The sequence below is a fragment of the Choloepus didactylus genome, chromosome 14, assembly GCF_015220235.1.
Source record: "Choloepus didactylus isolate mChoDid1 chromosome 14, mChoDid1.pri, whole genome shotgun sequence".
Classification (NCBI taxonomy): Eukaryota; Metazoa; Chordata; class Mammalia; order Pilosa; family Megalonychidae; genus Choloepus; species Choloepus didactylus.
The window spans coordinates 30,234,148-30,254,133 of record NC_051320.1 but is presented as its reverse complement, the minus strand read 5'-3'; the positions used below and the strand labels follow the sequence as shown (position 1 = coordinate 30,254,133).

The 19,986-nt window shown below is 37.4% G+C and overlaps 2 protein-coding genes across 6 annotated transcripts in view; both read right to left on the bottom strand.

Annotated features, from left to right (window-relative positions):
* The window catches only part of LY96 (lymphocyte antigen 96), a 52,034-nt gene extending 43,761 nt beyond the window's left edge, over positions 1-8,273 (bottom strand). For 3 of the 5 annotated variants that reach the window (XM_037802508.1, XM_037802507.1, XM_037802506.1), the window contains exons 1-2: positions 6,751-8,273; positions 2,392-2,447 (exon numbers count right to left, since the gene is read on the bottom strand). In XM_037802508.1, the coding sequence (XP_037658436.1) occupies positions 2,392-2,447; positions 6,751-6,950 (256 nt within the window). In that variant the 5' untranslated portion in view covers positions 6,951-8,273. Of the gene's footprint in view, positions 1-2,391; positions 3,386-6,750 lie in introns of those variants that run through there. The other 2 variants (XM_037802511.1, XM_037802510.1) reach the window with 2 other exon arrangements.
* Positions 8,274-8,383: 110 nt separating this feature from the next.
* TMEM70 (transmembrane protein 70) lies at positions 8,384-17,798 on the bottom strand. The gene is made up of 3 exons (XM_037802505.1): positions 17,522-17,798; positions 16,350-16,455; positions 8,384-8,918 (listed from the first exon to the last, which is right to left on the bottom strand). Exons 1-3 carry the CDS (start codon positions 17,702-17,704, stop codon positions 8,461-8,463), a joined length of 747 nt encoding a protein of 248 aa, XP_037658433.1. The 5' UTR covers positions 17,705-17,798; the 3' UTR covers positions 8,384-8,460.
* Between the last annotated feature and the right edge of the window lie 2,188 nt (positions 17,799-19,986).

The window sequence follows — 19,986 nt, the reverse complement described above, 5'->3', positions numbered from 1 at the left end:
GAAATGGTCTTTTGACCATTTTTTGATTGGGTTGTTTATCTTTTTGTTGTTGAGTTGTAGGATTTCTTGATAGATTCTGGATCTATGACCCCATCTTGTACTACTCTTCCCCCTCACTCACTCCATTACAATCACATTGGTCTCCTTGCTATTCCACCAACACACAGGGGATGTTTCCACCTCAGGGCCTTTGCACTTGCTCTTTCCTCTGCCTCTTGCCCCAGATATCTGCAAGGTTCACTCCTCCTCAACTATTCCAGGTCCTTGATAAATGCCACATTCTCAATGATGACTTCCTGGCCATCCTAAAACGCAACTACTAGCCCCTCATTCTCTGCAACATCTGTGCCCCTCTCCTGCCTTATTTTTCTGTCACAGCACTTACCCCACCATCTGACATGCTGAATATTTTACTGGGATGAGCTCCATGAGGGCAGGGACTTTTGTTGTTCATTGCTGTCTTCAGTGCCTAGAACAGGCACATCCTAGGTGCTCAGTAAATATTGGTTTACATAATTAACCATTAAATCCTTGAGCTTCCGGATTATCCGCACTATAGAAAGGTTAGAACTGAGTTTGACTACTCTGGATTACAGGAGGGCATGTGCCAGAATCCTGTGGACTGACTCACACACCCACATGCTCTGCCTTTTCCAAAGTTGGAAGAATAAAATAGCCAAGTCCTGCCATTTTTGTATATGCCCCTTAGCTTGGCCAAATGAAAATTTACCTCTACTTTTGCATGGAAATTATCCTCAGACAGAACTGAATCATGAGTTTGCTGTTGTCACCAACAACCTTACAATAGAACCTAGAGGAGTCAGTGTTGCCCACACCTGAGGCATTTTTGGCTGGGCCAGAATGGATTCTCACAGGTGGGGAAGGCCGTGATAAGGCAGTGGGGTGTATCCCACATGCTGCCCACCATCCTTATCTCAGAGCAGCAACAGACAAGAACCAAAGAGTTTCTCTCAGCATGAGAGGGAGGTAAGATCTCCTTTGGAAAGTCAAATCAAAAGACATATTGCAGCACCTTGATATATCATTACTGAAAGATTAAATGCAAAATAATAATATGAAGTGTTATATAAATAAAGGCCAAATGAACAATGTAACAGAGCAAATGATGTCATCAATATGTGGTAAAGAAGGGCCAGAGAGAGATCGAGAATTGGGGCCTGTGTGAAATTCCTGGGAAAGGGGGAGTGGAGATTGATACTGTATGATGGAGAGATTTCACAGATCAGTTGAGAGGGAATTCAGCACAATCCACCAAAAGGAAAACGGCCCCAAGTGTGTGGTCACACCCCTAAGACTTGTTCTCACACCTTAGCATTACCTTAATTCCTCAGAAATGACTTTATACTGGCATTTCTCAGAGTATGTTTGCAGGACAGTCAACACACATTACAAATTAATTAGTTAATTAATAATTAAAATAAATTTGAAAAACATTTGGGTTAAACAGAGTTTGTTAGTGAAGAACTTCTCAGAACTCAAAGTACATTTGTAAATCTCTCCCCAATGATTAGACCATGGATCCTTTTTTCCCAAGGGAATCTCAAAGAACCAACCAGTATTCGGGGAAACAACACTTTTAAATCTTCATGATATGACTGGTGGGTATTAATAAGGCCACGCAGCCCATGGAGAACAACACAGTGGAAAGTACCAAACCCAAACATGGTCAGGCCCTGAAAGTATCTTTGGACCAGAATAAAACAGTGATACTACCAGTTAATAGCACTAGGGTATGGCTGATTTAAGAACATAAACATAAAAAAAGTAGTCAGTATTTACACTGTTTCCATGTGGCACTGTGCTTAAACTTTTGTCTGATGTCACTCTCATTTTATAGATAAACTGGGGCACAGAGAGGCTAAGCACTTGGCTTAAGTCCTCACAGCCATTAACAGATAGAACCAGGCTTACATCCAAACAGGGGTAAGATTCCAAGTCCTAAAACTCACAGCCCGGAGCAGAAATCAACTCCAGGAGGCAGCTAGGATTGTCCTACCTCCTCAAAAATCAGTAAGCCCTGGGGCTGGATCAAAAGCTAGGAAGGAAACAGTTCTAAAACAGGGAAGAATCTGAAAGTGGGTTCCATAGAGATAGCTGACCACAGAGAACCACAGAAGCATCTGGAAGTCGAGCACAACACAGCATAAAGACTCATGAGCTCCGCAAGGGATCGAGAAGGAACACACAGGGCAGCTACCAGCCAACAGTTTTCCTGCCTGCAGCAGCTGCAGCAGCAGCAGCAGCAGCAGCAGCAGCAGCTGGAATGCATTGTTTCCTGTGACCTGGCAACGGCCAGAGTTAAGGTTTGTGTGAAAACCGACCCTTGAAATGGTCGAGGTTGCAATCATTTGTTGTTGCTGTTTTACTTACCACAGTAGGTGTACCAAATACTTGTATCGGAGGAGTTGCAGATCCAGTACTGCCCCCTGGGTTCAGTAAATATGGAAAGAAACAGGGTGGAAAAAAATATAAATGAGAACATGATTAAATCTCTCCAAAATTTTAAAAATGCAAGGAGTATTAGTAACTATCAGACTCTTCCCTTTCTGTAACTGAAAAAGGTTTAACTTAGTCATCAGTCACATGATTTCTAAGTTCCTATCTAACCGTTTCCTCTTTTGTGTGTGTCTTTAATATTTGAGCATTTCCTGCAAGGGGAGAGAGGAAAATGACTTAGAATTTATTCTTTTCAAACACTTCATGCCAAAGAGAGTGACCAGAGCTTTGAAAACAAAACACTTCCCAGCCAACAGTAACAAACTATTGATTCCTTTTCCACCTGCATTGCTATTCTCTCCCTCAAGTTCTTAAGACAACTTCTCCTGGCCCAGGAAGCAGGACCTATCGGGCAAAACTGAACAGTCTATTGCAAACAACTTCTGCTCAGTAACTGGTTCAGCCACAGGGCAGAGCAGGACTGGATAAGTGCCACTAGACATGGAACACTTACCAGTTCTCTGCCCCACCATGCTTGAGAATTTTCTTAGCTACAGCAAACTCCAGCACAAAAGAATATTTTGAGCCCCAATAAAGAAATGGTCATTACTTTGTGTGTGATATGTTTCATTTGAAAAATCTCACTCTGTTTTAAAAAAAAACAGCTAATTCTCTAGATCCTTTACTACTTAAAATTCTTTACAGGATATAGTTGGGGTCTAAAATAGCAACTCCATAGCATGGAGTTGAGGTCTAAAAATCTGTTTGGAGGCAAAAGGTTTTACTATGGAACTGCACTACTTTCCCATTTCTAAAAAGGCAAAAGCCCATGACTACCCCTAGCCGCCCCCCCCCCCCCAAAATACCATTTCCTACTAAAGAAATTGTTGACTCCAGGTCTGAGGCAGAAAATATACAAGACAAGCCTGGAACATCTTATCATATTAAATTTGAAGAGGATCTCACTGAGCAAAGATGAATGCATTAGCTTCCTGGGTGTGCTGTAACAAATTACCTAAAACTTAAGTGGCATCAAATGACGTAAATTTATTCTCTTACAGCACTGGAGGCCAGAAGTCCAAAATCAGTTTCACTGGGTTAAAGTCATCGTTGGCAGGATTGTTTCCTTCTGGAGGTTCTGAGAAGTGAATCCGTTTCCTTACTTTCAGCTCCCAATGGCCACCAATATTTCTTGGCTTGTGGCCCCTTTGTCCACCCTCAAAGGGAATCACTCCAATCTCTGCTCCTCTTACCACATTGCCCTCTCCTCTGATTTCCTGCCTCCTTCTCAAAAAGACCCTCTGATTACATTGGACCCACTCAAATAATCCAGGATAATCTCTTCCCAAGACCCTTAATCACATTTGCAAAGTCCCTTTTATCATGTAAGGTAACATATTTGTAAGTTTCAGGGATTACGAGGTAAACATCTTGGAGACCATTATTCAACCTGCCACCATGGACCATATAAATATTAATAAGATAGTAACTCCAATGGATTGAAACACATCAAATATGTTTAAATTTATGAGTTTATATATATATATATTTAAATATAATTGGTCATCATCAGAGGATGCTCAGAAACCAACTCTATTTCGAACACTGGTAAATAATGTGCCTTAGCTTGCTGGGGCTGCCATAACAAAAGTACCACATACAGGATGGCTTAAAACAACAGCAATTTATTCTCACAGTTTTGAAGCCTGTAAGTCTAAAATCAGTTTCAGCAGGGTCACACTCTCTGAGTCTGCAGGGTTCTGGCACTGGCTTGCCAACAATGTTTGGCATAACATTTTCTGTCTCACCTGTCTCCTACTGTGTCCAAACTGCCTCTCCATATGAAGGCACCCATTGTGGAGACCAGGGCCCAGACTCCCCTCCATATAGAGAGTAAGTCACTGCATGTAGCTGCCTACATGACCAGGACAGAAGTTAAATGTCAACAGACCTTTCCAGGAGGAAAGAATGTACACATGGTATTGTAAACCACTTATCTTCTAAAGCAGACCTCTGCTGAAATTCTGTTCTCATACCCTATGGAATGTTCTAAACCCTTATAAGCTGTCCCTTGCACTCCCACCTTTGCTGAATGCTGACTTCCCAAATAGCTGCCACCAGGAAAAATCTTCTCTTGTTCATAAGCCCTAATAAAACTCATGTCTTACTCTGTGTCTAGATTGGTCTTTTGTCTTTGGGCTGTGCCAACCCAAGTGCTTCAACAGTTGGGTTGGAGCACCCATCATATTAGATCAGGATCCATCCTAATCCAGTTTGGACTCATCTCAACATCGTCAAAGATCCTATTTCCAATAGAATCACATTCATGGGACCAGGGATAGGACTTGAACATATCCTTTTGACACAATGCAATCCATAATACAAAAATAAGCATTTATCTTGGCTTTTTCATACAAACTGAACTACTAACAAAATACCAAAGGGTCATGTTTCTTTGGCTTTCCTTTACTCTTCTATTTATATAAGTATTCCAGCTAATAAATGCAAACAGAATAATAGAATATAACCATTTTGAATGATAACCTAATGAATTAAAGGATCATGACATTGAGCATACAAAGGGAGAGACAAAAAAATATTATGTAGCTCTTGGTGAAAGAACACTATGGTAACCAGCTCCAAGATGGCTCCCAAAGATCCTAACTTTCTGATATTCACATCCTTGTGTAGCTCCCTCTCACACTGAACAAGTCTGGCTTGGGTAAGCAATACATTGTGTAGTGGCAGTGTATGACTTCTAAGGTTAGGTCATGAAAGACCTTGTGGATTCCACCTTGCTCTCTCTTGTATCTCTTGCTCTGAGAAAAGCAGGCAGCCCGAAAGATCATACGAGAAACTGAAGCTTCCTGCCCAAAACAAGCACCAACTCAGCAGTCTTGTGAGTGAGCCACCTTGGAAGCAGTTCCTCCTGCCCCAGTCAAACCTTCACATGACACCACCACCAGCTGACATCTTGACTGCAACCTCATGAAACCAAGTCACAACCACCCAGCTAAGCCACTCCCATACACTGTGCAATATCACAAATGTTAATTGTCGTTTTAAACCTTCAAGTTTTAGGGGCAATTTGTTATGCAATAGATAACACAAACAACATCTGTAAAGTAGTCCTACCCAAAATAATCAAACCTGAATCTGATAAAACCTCAAGATAGAACTACCAATTTATAGGAAATACAGAACACAGAGGAACACATTAAGCTACACCAGAGGGCTGCAGTCAGAAAAATCTAGACCATGAAATCTAAAGGACCAATAATTCAGTTTCCTCGACAAATATTTGCAAAGGAAAAAAGGAAATGGAGGGGCCCATAGTTGAGAAGTCTTTAAAAGCATTTAAACAATTGTAGCATGTTAACTTTATTTGGATCCTGAGCCAAACAAAAGTGGGGAAAAAAAAAAGTTCAAAACTATGGGAAATTCCTACAAAGGAGAGGCTAAGTCTACTTATAATTATGCCTAAGAGTCACCCCCCAGAGAACCTTTGTTGCTCACATGTGGCCTAAGTGAATTCTGCAGGTAAACTCACTGCCCTCCTCCCTACATGGGACTTGACTCCCAAGGGTGTTAAGTCTCCCTGGCAATGTGGGACATGACTCCCACAGATGAGCCTGGCCCTGGCAGCATGGGATTGAAAAGGCCTTCTTGGACCAAAAGGGGTAAGAGAAATCAAACAAAATAGTTTCACTGGCTGACAGATTTCAGATAGATCAAGAGGTCATTCTGGAGGTTATTCTTATGCATTATATAGATATCCCTTTGTAGTTTTCAGTGTATTGGAATAGCTAGAAGGAAATATCTGAAACTGTTGAACTGTAATCCAGTAACCTTGATTCTTGAAGATGATTGTGTAACTAGAAAGCTCTTAAGGTGTGACCATGTAATTGTGAAAACTGCAACTGACACTTCCTTTATCCAGTGTATGGGCAGAGTAAGAAAACGAAGACAAAAAATAACCAAACAATGGGGGGTGGGGTGGGATAAGAGATGTTTTGGGTATTCTCTTTTTATTTATTTATTTTTGGAGTAATTAAAATGTTCAAAAAGGGATTGTGGTGATGAATGTACAACTATATGATGATACTGGGAACTGCTGATTGTAAACTTTGGATGATTATCTGGCATGTGAATATATCAATAAAACTGCATTAAAAAAACTATAGGATATTTGAACAGACTGGATATTTGATAACATTTGGTTTGGTTTTTTATTTTTTGTTTTTTTGGTTTTTAGGTATAATTGTATTGTGGTTATATAAAAGAAGTCTTTACCTTATAGAAGAAATACTAGGAAGAAGAAATACTGTGTCTGGGATTTGCCTCAAAATAAAAGGAGAGGTTAAGTGGTTGGGGACTAGATAATACAAAGATTGATCACAAATTGTAATTGTTGAATCCAGAAGATGGAAGGAAGCAGGTTCATTGTGCTCCTCTACTTTTCCATTTGAAATTCTCCCTAAAAATAAAAGCATTGACAAGAAAAGTACAAGGTTATCTCAAAGAATGAGCATGCACTTTTAACAAATATGGCCAAGCTAAGGCTTTCATTCTTACCTAATACATCATTAAAGAATGAGATATCATACTTAGAATAAATTCTGGAGAGAATCCTGGAAGAAAATTTTAAAATGTTAACAGTGCTATTTTCCTCTAGGAGTGTAACTAGGAGTGATTCTTTTCCTTGCTTCTACTTTCTAGAATTTCCATAATAAATTTGATCACAGAGTAACTTTTATAGCAAGATACTAATCACATTAACTCCTAAGATAGCAACAGGCATTTATCTAGGTGACAGAAGACAAAGGAGCAAGCAGGGAGAAGCCAAACCTGAGGACAGAGATGGCACTGAGGAACGGGGACAGGAGTTCTGAAATGAGCAGGCTGATTCTGGAAGAGGGTGAGCACTAGCTCTCAGAAATATTAAAAGGGAGATGGCAAACACTTACCTGCCTCAAACTATCTCCTATGAATAAGCTTCTAGCAACCTCAGAGCTGAATGTTCTTTCCCTAGGAACTAGTGATGCTCCTGCTGCTTCCCTATCATCCTCCTTCATACACATTCAAGCCATTTAAGGTTACCTTCATGGAGATCTTAGGCAGCTCCACAAAGACAGGCTGGATGTTTCGTTCTTAACTGTGACTCTGGCAACCAGCACAAGACATTGCACACACTAGGCACTCAGTTAAGTATCTACTGATCTACATAGCATGATGAGACCTCTTGCTCCTCCCAGATGGCTGAAATATCAGAAGAATCAACTTCCATTTTACAATTAGAAATAAAAAACTTAAAATGCAAATGTTTGGTAAAAACAGCCTAGATTACTGTTTTATAGAGTTACTATCCACCTACTCATTATATATGACTTCCCTACCGATAACACATACTAAGGGAGAAGAGTGAACATGGAGAGACAAAAGGGACCACTGAAGACAAGACTACTTAAGTCACAACTTCCCCTATAGCTAACCACACACTTAACTGTATATGGAGATTCTTATTATGGACAATCATGCCAGAGGAGTTAGGCAAAAACCCGTGTTCTGAAGCAAAGGAGACCAACACTGTTTCCCATAACTTGTGAATTTTAAAACTATGGTTTTTAATGTGGGAAAAGATAGTTATCTGCATACTTTAAAAATCTTAAACACAATGGAAAAAGTAACTCTCCCATTTGCTTCTGACTTACAATCCCCAACTACACTTATTACATACACACTTTAAAAAACTGTCTATCCATACACCAGCATGTACATTTATATTCATACTTTTTTAAAAACAAAAATGGTAGAAAACTGTGTTGTTTTTCAAATATAGCTCACCTTAAAGTGATATCATTCTGTGAAAATTAAGTAAAAGCTCTATTTGATAGGATTTCAAATTATTTTAAAAATCAGTCACTAACACAATATAAAAGGCAATTTTAATATTGTATATTGAAAGATAAATCACACTTAAGCACAAACATACAGACAATAGATTCATTTCCCATCTTTAAGCTGTTCCTTTTTACTGGCCTCTTCCATATCAAAAGTAAACGGCTTGTCATAACCCATTAAATGGTCATAGTCTTCAGGGTTTGGAAAGAGCAATGGATTAACTAACAATGATTTTGTTTTAGCATAAAATGTGGTAAACATGTGTGTGCTGTCTGGAATCTTCACATCATTCTGATGAAACACTGTACTTGTTTCTGAAAGCATAATACTATAAGTAATGGCCTTATAAGTGTCTGTTGTAGCCTCATGGTACAACCGAATGACATAGCCTTTTGTAACGAAATGCAGCAGCAGTGGGGTGATCACTGTAAAGCTTCCTATGACGCTATAAAATAAGATTTGCAGAGGCAGACTTCCAAATATAATATTATTCTGTGCAAAGATGTATGGTAGAAATGCGAGGCTGAGAGCACTTGTAGAATAGGAGAAACACTTGACACCTAAATGGGAGGAAAAAAGGGAGGGGATTAATGCTTTTAAATTTAATAAAAGAATCAATCTTTTCTAGTGGATTTTCTACCTTTCTTCTTACCATATCAACATCAAAACAATAACAAAATCAAAACACATATATGGTGCTTAATATATGAGTTCAAATATGAGTAACTTTATTTATCAGTCTAAGGACCAAGGATTAAAACAGCAAATCCCAATGAAATAATATCAGTGGCTAAAAAATATGGGAAAAGTATTTGAATTCTCTAGCAACGAAAGACTCAAGCTAACTCGTTAAATTGTACTTTGAAAGTTAACACCTTTCTGTATATATCTTATATTTCACAGTAAGGAAATAACAAATTGTGGAACTGTAACCTGTAATATTCTTTGAGATTTGCTCTCTAACTACTTGTTAAATTGCACTTTGAAAGTTACCGCTGTTCTGTATATGTTAAATTTCACAAAAAATGTATTAAAAATAAATAATCAGCCGAGAAAAAAAAGTCAAGCTAAAACAGTGAGATACCATTTTTAACTATCACATTAGAAACATTACAAATCAATGACTTGAAATGTAAATTTTCCCTCAGTTTTTTAACTTATAATTTTAACATGATCCAAATAAAAATAGCATCTGACTTTTTAAAAAAAATAGGTATGTTGAGATCCTAGATAAATTGATTATAAAGTTCATTTGGAAGAACAAAAGAAGCAAAAAAAGAACAAGGGAGGTTAGCCCTAGCAAATACTAAAATATAAAGACTCTATAATTAAAATAGTATTGTATTGATATACAAATAGATCAATGGAACAAAACAGAAAATCAAGAAATAAACCCCACTGCATAACAAAATTTTGTATATAATAAAGGTAAAATCTAAAAGCACGGGGAAAAGATGGACTTTTTAATAAGTGATGTTGGGACAACTGAATAGCCATATAAAGATAAAATTCAATCCCTCCCTCATATATATCAGGAAAATTCCAAATCATCCAGAAATTTAAAAAATAAAATCTTAGAGGTACAAGGAAGAAAATATCCATAGCCTGAGAATGGAAACATTTTTCTAATTTTGATTCTAAATACAAAGGCAATCAGAGGAGAGACTGATAAATTTGATTACATAAAAAAAAAATGTACATGGATATAAACACCACAAAGTAAAAAGACAAATGAAAAATTGGATGCAACTTATAGTACAAATACATCAAAATAAATAAAAATATACCTATATATGAAAAGTTTTTAGAATATGTAAAAACAGACCAAAACCCTATACACAAACATGCAGGAGATATAACAGATGATTTATAGAAACAGACATGCACATGGCCCTTAAACAAAGGAAATGATGCTAAACCTCACTCATAGTAAGAAAAATGCCATTAAAACCACAGTAAGACACTGTTTTACACTCAGATTGGCAAAAACCCAAAAGTATGACAACAAACTGTTGGTAAAGCTATGGCAAAGCAGATTCTCATACATTCCTGTTGGTAATACAAAACAGTATAACTCCTAAGGAGGGAAAATTTGATTTCTAGCAAAATTACATCTGTATTTATGCTTTGACCCAAGCAATCCCACTTCTTAGAACCTATATCAAACATAAACTAGCAAAAATATGAAATGATGTACACATAAAAATATTCATTGTGACACTATCTGTAATGGAAACTATCCAAAGGACCATCAATACGGGACCAGCTAAATTACAGTAAGTGGACAAAATGGAGAACTGTGCAACTGTTACAGGAACAAGAAAGAGCTCTATATATTGCTATGGAGTGACTGCCAGGATATACTGTTAAGTGAAAAAAATAAGGTATAGAGCAGCGTGTATAGTACATTACTATTTATTTGAGATAGGGGAGTAGGGAATAGAATACATTCATACAAACATATGCCTCTTTGCTTACATTTTTTTAAAAAGGAAAATAAATGAAAATAGTTATCCATATAGGAATAGGGAAGAATGGAGAAGGGTTTTTCTGAATGAACCCTATTAAAACAAGTTTTGACTTTACAACCATGGGAATGTTGAAATATTTATAAAACAATATTTAATCAAAATGAAGAGATTTTTAAAAAGCAATCTCGAAACATCAAACCAAACTGAAATAAAAGAATCTAACTACATATCGAGGTGGTAGCTTAATTCACAAAGAATTATTTTAAATTACTTTAAAGCCTAGTAGTTCAGCTATACATTCCTAGTGAGCTATATCCTAAGGACAAAATAAAATGCTGAGAAATCTTAATTAGTATTTAGTAATACCATAGTATCAGTAATACTGTTAGAATTGTTAGTTAAAATTACTTATGTAGTAAGATAAAGCAAGTAAGTTAACTATTTTAATGTCGTTAGAACAAGATATTTAGTGTAAGAGAAAGAAGATAAAAACATTCAAGTAGTTAAATTTTAAATTCCTATTATCTTAAAATTTATATTGGAAATATCAGTATGTAATTAATTTTTTTCTTAAAGAAATATTTCCTAGCTCAGTCACTGAAGAGGCCTAGAAGCAATGACCAACCATAGATAGGACCACTCCCATCAACTAGACTGCAATCTCTAAATAACATTCTCACTTAAACAGAGATCATTTGAGAAATATACAATTCCAGTTCTGGGGGAGGACTTGTACAAGATGAAACTGGAACATCTTTTCAGTGAAGAAAGCCAGGAAGCTAACATAGACTGCAAAGGGTGTATCTGTCAAAGGACTCGGGAACAAACTTGAAGGGGCCGTCAGTGGCCAAAGATGGGACAATGTGAGCATCTAAAGGAACGATGATCACAATGGCTTCAAACACATCAAATATAATAATATCCTTGAATTAGTAATGATTAAAAAAGAAACTCTTTGGTCACCCGTAGAGACTGCTGAGGCAACAATGCATTCCGAAAACTCTTAAATGAAGGGAAAAAAAACCCATTAACCTACCTTTCCTGTAAAAACCCTAGAGTACCCAAATAGTTGGTGAGGTAAAGTTCTCTTTTATAGAATTCCAGATAATAAATGCAGAGGAAATGGGAGAAAATCACCATCTTATAACACTTTATGAAATAATGGACCTAAACAATGACCATCAATTGCTTAACCACTAGGTGAAAGGATGATAGACTCAAGCCGGCAATACGTGAAACAAGAGATCAACTACATGCATATTGATGTGATGCACTGGAAGTACAGAGCATCATCTACGCAAGATTCTTGCCACAGACAAAAAAAAAAGAAAAGAAAAAGAATCTAACTAGAAAATGGTAATGCCTCTAGATCCAACTATCAGTTCACTGGAAACACAGAAAAGTGAGTGATATATTAAAAGATGACATGGGGGATAGGAGACAAATCCAGAATGGTGGAAATTTATATCAAGTCATTAAAAAAAAAAAATTATCCCTTTGGCTCAATAATCCCACTTGTGAGACTTTATCCTTAAAAAAAAAAAAAAAAAAACATAAAAAGTGAACAGATTTATATTAAAAGTTGTTTACCACAATGTTGTTTACAATACTAGAATACTGGGAATAGCTTAATTGCCCAACAATAAGGAAAATTATTAAATTGTAATATTTATGTGATAGAACAATAAAATATTTAGCATCTACAAAGATATGTACATTTTGATAATATGAGGAAATACTTTTGAGATAGTGCAGAAGTGAAAAAAATCAGTATACAGATTTATATATTCAGTATGTAAAAAAAAAAAAATACATAGAAAAAGAACTGGATGGAAATATGCCAACATATCTACCTCTGCAAGGTAGAATTATTTTTTTCCTATTTATACTTTCCTGTATTTTTAAAACAAAAACCATATAATACTTTGCTAATCAGACAAAAAAATAGTTTTTAAAATGTAGTCTTATTTAGCAAAGATAAATTCTTAAATAAAGCATCGTATTAAAGTATGTTTGAGTATTTTCAAATTAATGGAAAACTGCTAACACATAAGTGGTAGTGTCAGAGAACCAAAGAAGCCCCCAGGTTTAAGGCTTAACTCTCTTTCTTACACCAGTAGTTTAAAATATTCCCTTCCTTCCTCCCACAGGTAGTTGCTATGACATTGGTACACATGGGATACAACGGAGACCAAGCTGTCTCCTATGTAAAAATCAAAACTCCTTAGCCCTTCCAAACTACCTCTTTTCTTCTCCCATTACTCTTGTCACATATACTTTATTTTACCTGGAGTTAAGTAATTGCTATTTCTAAACACATTCTGGGCTTTCCCATATTTGTGCCTTGGGTTCATACTATTTCCATGCCTGGGATGGCCTTATTTCACATCTCTTCATGATCAAATTCTACTCCTCTTAAAAGATCCAGCTGACAATGTTCTCACAAACATTGAGGACTGACGGCTTGATGTGCTGAGCCCTTGGTCTTGGGGCTGGCCCCTATGAAGCATGTTGCTGCAAGGAGAGGCTAAACCTGCTTATAGTCATGCCAAAGAGTCTCCCCCTGAGTGCCTCTTTGTTGCTCAGATGTGGCCCTCTCTCTCTAACTAAGTCACCTTGGTGTGTGATCTCACTGCCCTTCCCCCCTACATGGGACCTGAATCCCAGGGGTGTAAATCTCTCTGGCAACACAGGATGACTCCCGAGGATGAATCCGGACCCAGCATCATGGGGTTGACAACTTCTTCTTGACCAAAAGGGGGATGTGAAATGAAATGAAGTTTCAGTGGCTGAGAGATTCCAAATGGAGTCGAGAGGTCACTCTGGCGGACATTCTTACACACTATACAGATAACACTTTTTAGGTTTTAACATATTGGAATAGCTAGAAGTTAATACCTGAAACTACCAAACGCCAACCCAGTAGCCTTGACTCTTGAAGACGACTGTATAACAATGTAGCTTACAAGGGGTGACAGTGTGATTGTGAAAACCCTGTGGATCGCACTCCCTTTATCCAGTGTATGGATGGATGAGTAGAAAAATGGGGACAAAACCTAAATGAAAAATAGGGTGGGATGGGGAGGGGTGGTGATTTGGGTGTTCTTTTTTTATTTTTATTTTTTACTCTGAATATGATTCTTTCTGGTGTAAGGAAAATGTTGAAAAATAGATTGGGGTAATGAATGTACAACTATAAGATGGTACTGTGAACAGCTGATTGTACACCATGGATGACTGTGTGGTACATGAATATATCTCAATAAAACTGAATTAAAAAAAATACAGCTGAGATGCCATCGCAATGAGGCATTTTATCTGAAAATGATCTGTCTCCTGAACTCTCTAATATTATGAATTATTATGATGCATTCACCTCATCTTTCCTGCCAGATTCTAAGATCCTGGGAGACAAGATCTGCTTTATCATTGAGTAACATCCTTCACCCAAAGCCCCTAAAACAATGCATAGCAAGTTATGACATCAGTATTTATTTGTTGCTGAATTAACAATACCTGTCAACTAAAAGGCCTGTCAAGTGTGGTTAGACTAGGAGTCATCTGACACTTAGAGAACCTCCAAGAATGGTACCTCTATCTTAATGTCTCTCCTTCATAGAAAAATGTAGGACAGTCCTTGGTAAGTTTGAGTGACTTTCCATTAATCATACTATTGAAAAGAACTCAAACATTAAATCCCTCTAATAAGCCAAAATTCTAGAACTTTTGAGTATCATGGATAGCTATACTTTCTTAATTTTTACATTCTACCCACATAAAATTAATCCCTATTAAATTCTTCCTCTTTCCAGAATGTCATGTATAGCTATACTTTCTTAAATTTTACATCCTACCCACATAAAATCAATCCCTATTAAATTCTTACTCTTTTCAGAGTGTAGTCAAGTGAGAACAAGAAATAAATCAATAAACCTTCCCTGCATTTGAAGGAATGTGTCTTTGTTCAGATGGGAGGGTACTGTGGGGGTCGCTGTTAAAACACATTTCAGTGGCATCAATCCCAGGTTGCTGGTTACTTTCAAGTGTTGACTTAGGTTAGACTGCAATATCCAGGTACTTGATCAAGCACTGGATTGCTTGTTAATGTGAGGGTATTTAAGACAGGCTTTGCATCTATGATCAGCTGACTGCAAGTGCAATCAACAAAGGAGATAACCCTCAGCTGTATGAAAAGTCTCCTCATCCAATTAGAGATCTGAAATGTGAAGATCTCAGAGGTTAGAAGAGGAATTCAGACTCAACTTCAGCATTGGCTCTTCCCAGAATTTCCAGCCAACCAGCCTACCCTGGGGAATTCAGACTAAAGACTTCAGTATCACCTTTATTGGAGTTTCTAGTTTGCGACCTACCCTATGGAGTTTAGATTTGCCAGCCCCCACTGTCACATAAGCCAATTCCTTATAATAAATTTCTTACTTAATATGTATTTAATTTCACACACACACACATACACACACACACAAATTGGTTCTGGAGAACCCTAACACATCGAGTCTGAGATGGGACATCAGGTTCAATTGCCTGCTCATATATTGAATTTCTGAAGAAATTTCTAACCACCTAAAATGTTTATTGCCAAAACTTTAGTATTACATGGTAATTAAAATCAATCCTTATTCCTAGAAAGTTTTAAATAGCTAAAATTCTACTTTAAACAAGCTCTATTTTAATGTCACACACTTGAGAACATACAGACTTCCAGCATAAATTTAAGCTGATCCAACTGACACCAGCAAGATCAAAAACACAAATGCAAATATGCCAATACATAGTTATAAGGTAATGCTTCAGGTGTTTCAGGTTATTTTTTTCTTTTTAAGATTATTAAAATGAAATACAACCTCAAGGAACTAGAGTCTTAAGTTCTTCTGACTTTCCCTACTAAATTATGATCTAAGAAGGTGCTCTAAACTTCGAGTTATTTAATACACTGTCCTGTCCTTGTCCATGATCTAACTCTCTTTCACCAACTGGAAAAACCACTAAATAAGTGTTGAAAATTCTAAGATGACCTGAAAAAAATAATTTCTGTATTTCTGAATTATAGAAGTATTCAATGCTCATTTAACTGTCAAATTAAGAAATATTTGAAGTAAAAAGCAAAAGTTTCCCTTTCCTGCTCCCTACAGATAATTACTCGAGACATCCTTCCATATTTTTCCTCTGCATATCGAAGCACTGCACAAATACACAATTCTTTGTTGCTGTTAAACATTCTGAGAGAGAAGTGACCAAAGGATGGAGGTTTGATTGCCTAGTTATAAGCTCACAAATTCATAAAACAGCATTCAAGAATCCTTTTAAAATCACTTTTCAAAAAATGCAAATGTCTCAAACTCTACATCTTACTAACAGTCCTACTGAAAAAAATTACAATCTAATTTTTCCTTGTCTTGCAATTAAGAGATTATAAAATAATAGGCAACATAGCTAAAGAGTATATTTTACGATTACAATTTTTGTAAAAAAGAGGAAATACCCCCACTTCTGATTACCCACCAAATACTGTTCGGGCCAGATTCCCAGTATAAATCAACCTTCCATCTTCTGATTTTTCAAGTTGTGTATGTAAACATCGAACACATCCTTCCCAACAAATAGATATCTATTGAAACAGAGACAATTATGTGAGTACATCATTTGCATTTTAGACCAACTTTAAAATTCAACTGTCTTAAAGATTTAAATGCATTAGCTTTCAAAAATAAATTTTAATACATTATGTAAAATGCTGTGCAAACACTTTCTTTACTTAAAAGTTCATACCGTTCTTAACACTTCTAAAATGATTATAGTATAGTTAGGACCAAAAAAAAAAAAAATCAACTATTTCCAACAAACTTTGCATCCCAGGTTCCCTAATCATTAGAAAAAAAATCTCACTTCAGTTCTTACATCAAACTTCACAGAAATAAAGAGCTCTACGAACAACAAAAACTGAATTTCACAGCACAGACATTCAAAATGTAATGGGGTAATCGAAAAGTTTTGGTAATGAATGGTGGTGATGGGAGCACGTCATTGTCAAAATAATACCACTGAATTGTTTTACCATAATTAAAATTAAAAAAAAAAAAAGTAAAAAGTCATGCCTAACATTTTTCAAACTGAAATTTACTTAGGCTCCAATTCCCATTTAGGCATTTCCTCCAAGTTTCAAACAGGCTTGCCAATCCTGACATTTTACACGGCAGGATTAGAAAACAATTTATTCAACTTAAAACGAAACAATTCCTTAAAATGGAGCCACCTAGTAAAAATTAGAATAGACTCAAGATCAGATCATCCGGGTTCTTTCGGTTCTGTCTCCAGGTGATGCATCCAATTTCTTTGCAAAACAACCCTTCCGAGCTTCCGCTCCGGTGTAGAAAAGAAAAATAAACCGAGTCAGCCCGTCCCACTAGATTTGCAACCACCCATAAAGTGCCTGGAACCGCCCAGGAAAGTAACAACTTTCCCGTGAGTACTCCTAGACTCGCAGGGTTTCTCGAGGCCTCGGCCTGCCACTTCTGCCGGCCTCCGCAAAGGGTTCTTTCCGCACTAGAACCACAGAGCAGGCGGGGGAGGTCGGTGAGAGTTGCGGGGGCTCTCCACGTCTGGGGCTACGCCCAACCGCTTGCCCATGCCCACTCCCACCCTGGCCCAAGCCCGCGAGCCGTCGGACGGCCGACCTGCGCTCGCCCGGGAGGCCGGAGAAGCCCCGCGGCTCCCCGCAACCCCACGCTCCCGCTTCCGACCGGCACCGAGACAGCTGCCCTGGAGCCTCGGAGCGCAGCGGCCGACCACGGCGTCACCCTCGTCAAGCCGGACCGCAGTCTGGCGGCCCACGGGCCGCTCAGCGCCAACAGCAGCATCAAGCTTCTGACAGATGGCGCAGACAGCCCTGCAGCAGCAGGTAAGCCAAAGACTCCCAACTCTTCTCCCGACCGCGGCCTCGTCTGACGTGCGCCCCGCCCCCTTAGAGGTCGCGGCGCCGGATTGGCCGCCCGTATGTACGCGGAAAATGCGGCCCGCCAGGAACTTTCCCCGACACTTGGTGTTCCCTGCGGGCTGAGCTCTGCGCGCGCCGGACCGTCCTCCCGCTGTGGAGAGCAGCAACCCCTTGTCAGTGCGCGGTTTCCCCTCCCCGGGATTTGGCGTCCTTTGTGACTGCAAGCGGAGAAAGGAGCGCCGTGTGAGGACAAAGCCTGGAAGCCAGGAAGCCAGGATTGACTCACTCTCTCCCTTGGCCATTATTTTCTAGGCCCCTAAAAACTGTTTCCTTTGCGGAAAATGATTCTATGGGTAATAATTTATACGAGTTGAACAAAAATGAATGGTGAATTAATTCAACCATTAGGTTGGTAGAAAATAGTTGTTCATATGATGTTGATACTTTGTCAAATTTGTTTTAGAGAACCATTCACAGCCATTTACACGTTCGTTTATTTACCTGTTGAAGAGGTAGGTGTTGAACGCCTATTGCCAGTCATTGTGCAAGGAACAGAGAATACAAAGGTGCCCGATAAAATCGGCAATCTAAGATGCTCACATTATCGTGGAGGAAAAGGACCTAAAAATAAACTAGAATATAATACTGTAATATAATTGAGATACATGGATAAGCAAAATACTATAGAAGGCCAAAAGAGAGCATGATTAGTTGGACTAAAAATGTTGAAAGTCTTCACATTTAGCTTAGTATTAGAGGATAAGCATCCAACTGGTGGAGACACCCTTTGTTTACTATTTCAAAGCTATGATCTCTTTTGATTAGGCATGTTATTTGTATAGTAGAGGAACACATCTATGGCCTAAAATAATAATAAAAACATTTTGATAATTCCAAAATATGGTCTACTTTTTTTTTATATTCAGAAGGATAAAATGATATTACTTCTTAAAGTTATCTACTTATATTCTAAAAACTCTTCTATTTAGTAAATTCCTACTACAAACAACATACATTATCCATTATTTTACTGATATATAAACTTTTCATATAATGAGAAAGAGTGTTTTTCTTTAATATATTGAGAGAACCTGAATTATTTTGATCTTCTGTCAAGCTTGGTTTCTTCTACAAATACTGCAAGCAAATGGAAATAATAACATTTAGTCTACTTCCCAAAGTTCCCTAATAGCTGAAACGAAATCATGTTCTGAAAACTTTGTGCTGTATAATTACATGGAATTGTTATTTATGGTTAAATGGATTTCCCAATTCTAGAAATTTAGATACATTTGTTGGATATAAACCATTTGGATGGATTTTAGAATGATACTAAGGCTGTTGAAAAAAATAAATCTCCATTTTCTTTTCTGAGAGGCTTCAATGGCTGATGGAAATTGAGTATTTGTAACAGATTAAATAGAAATGGATATCACTTTTAGAAAGTAAAACCACTACTATTGTATGCAATTTGTTTGTTTTTAGCTTTCTTCCCCAACCACCAGCCCTTTCCTTCTTTTAAGGTAGGCTTTAAAGCGGAATGGCATGATGGAAAAAATGAAAAGGAAAAGATTGGTAAGTCTAGTATAGTAAAAAGAACACTAAGACTTTTTTATACATTATTGTTGGGAAGCAAGAACTGGGAGAATCTTTCCAGAAAACAATTTGTCAACAGATTATCTAGATCCTTCAAAACATTCATATCGTAAAAAAAATAATCAGAAACGTGGTCGAAAATTTCTGCAGAGATTATCTAATGCATAGCATTAATCAAAGTGTTTTAAAAATGGAAATGAGGTAAATGCTCAACATTAAGGAAATACATTAAGTGAATCATCATATATTTAGACAGTATAATTCTATATGGCCATGTAAAATGGATGCTTATTGAGGTTTTGGTTACAGAGGTTTTGGTTATTAAAGTTTGCAAAGTTGAAAAGTAAATAGTATACAAAACCATGTATACACAGTGACCTAAAATAAAAATGTATGTTAAACATCAAACTTATCTGAAACTTACGCATTTTTCTATAATAAGCATGTATGATACTGATAAAAATACATATAAACATAAAATAAAATCCTGTACAAAAGAAAAAAAAACCTGAGCTCTAGACTAGATACTAGTCCTATATCTGACATTAGCTAGACTCAGCATCTTCACCTGGAAAATTCTGTCATTCTCTAAGTAACTAACATAGTGAT

Bases quoted from the DNA above. Each gene is read 5' to 3' on its own strand.
- TMEM70 (XM_037802505.1), bottom strand. From the start codon at position 17,704: ATGCTGCTGTTGGCGCTGAGCGGCCCGTGGGCCGCCAGACTGCGGTCC. The intron at 16,456-17,521 runs GTCGGCCGTCCG...CTGTTTCAATAG, and splicing joins GGCCTCCCGGGCGAGCGCAG to ATATCTATTTGTTGGGAAGG. The intron at 8,919-16,349 runs GTGGGTAATCAG...CCTCCCATTTAG, and splicing joins TCTGGCCCGAACAGTATTTG to GTGTCAAGTGTTTCTCCTAT.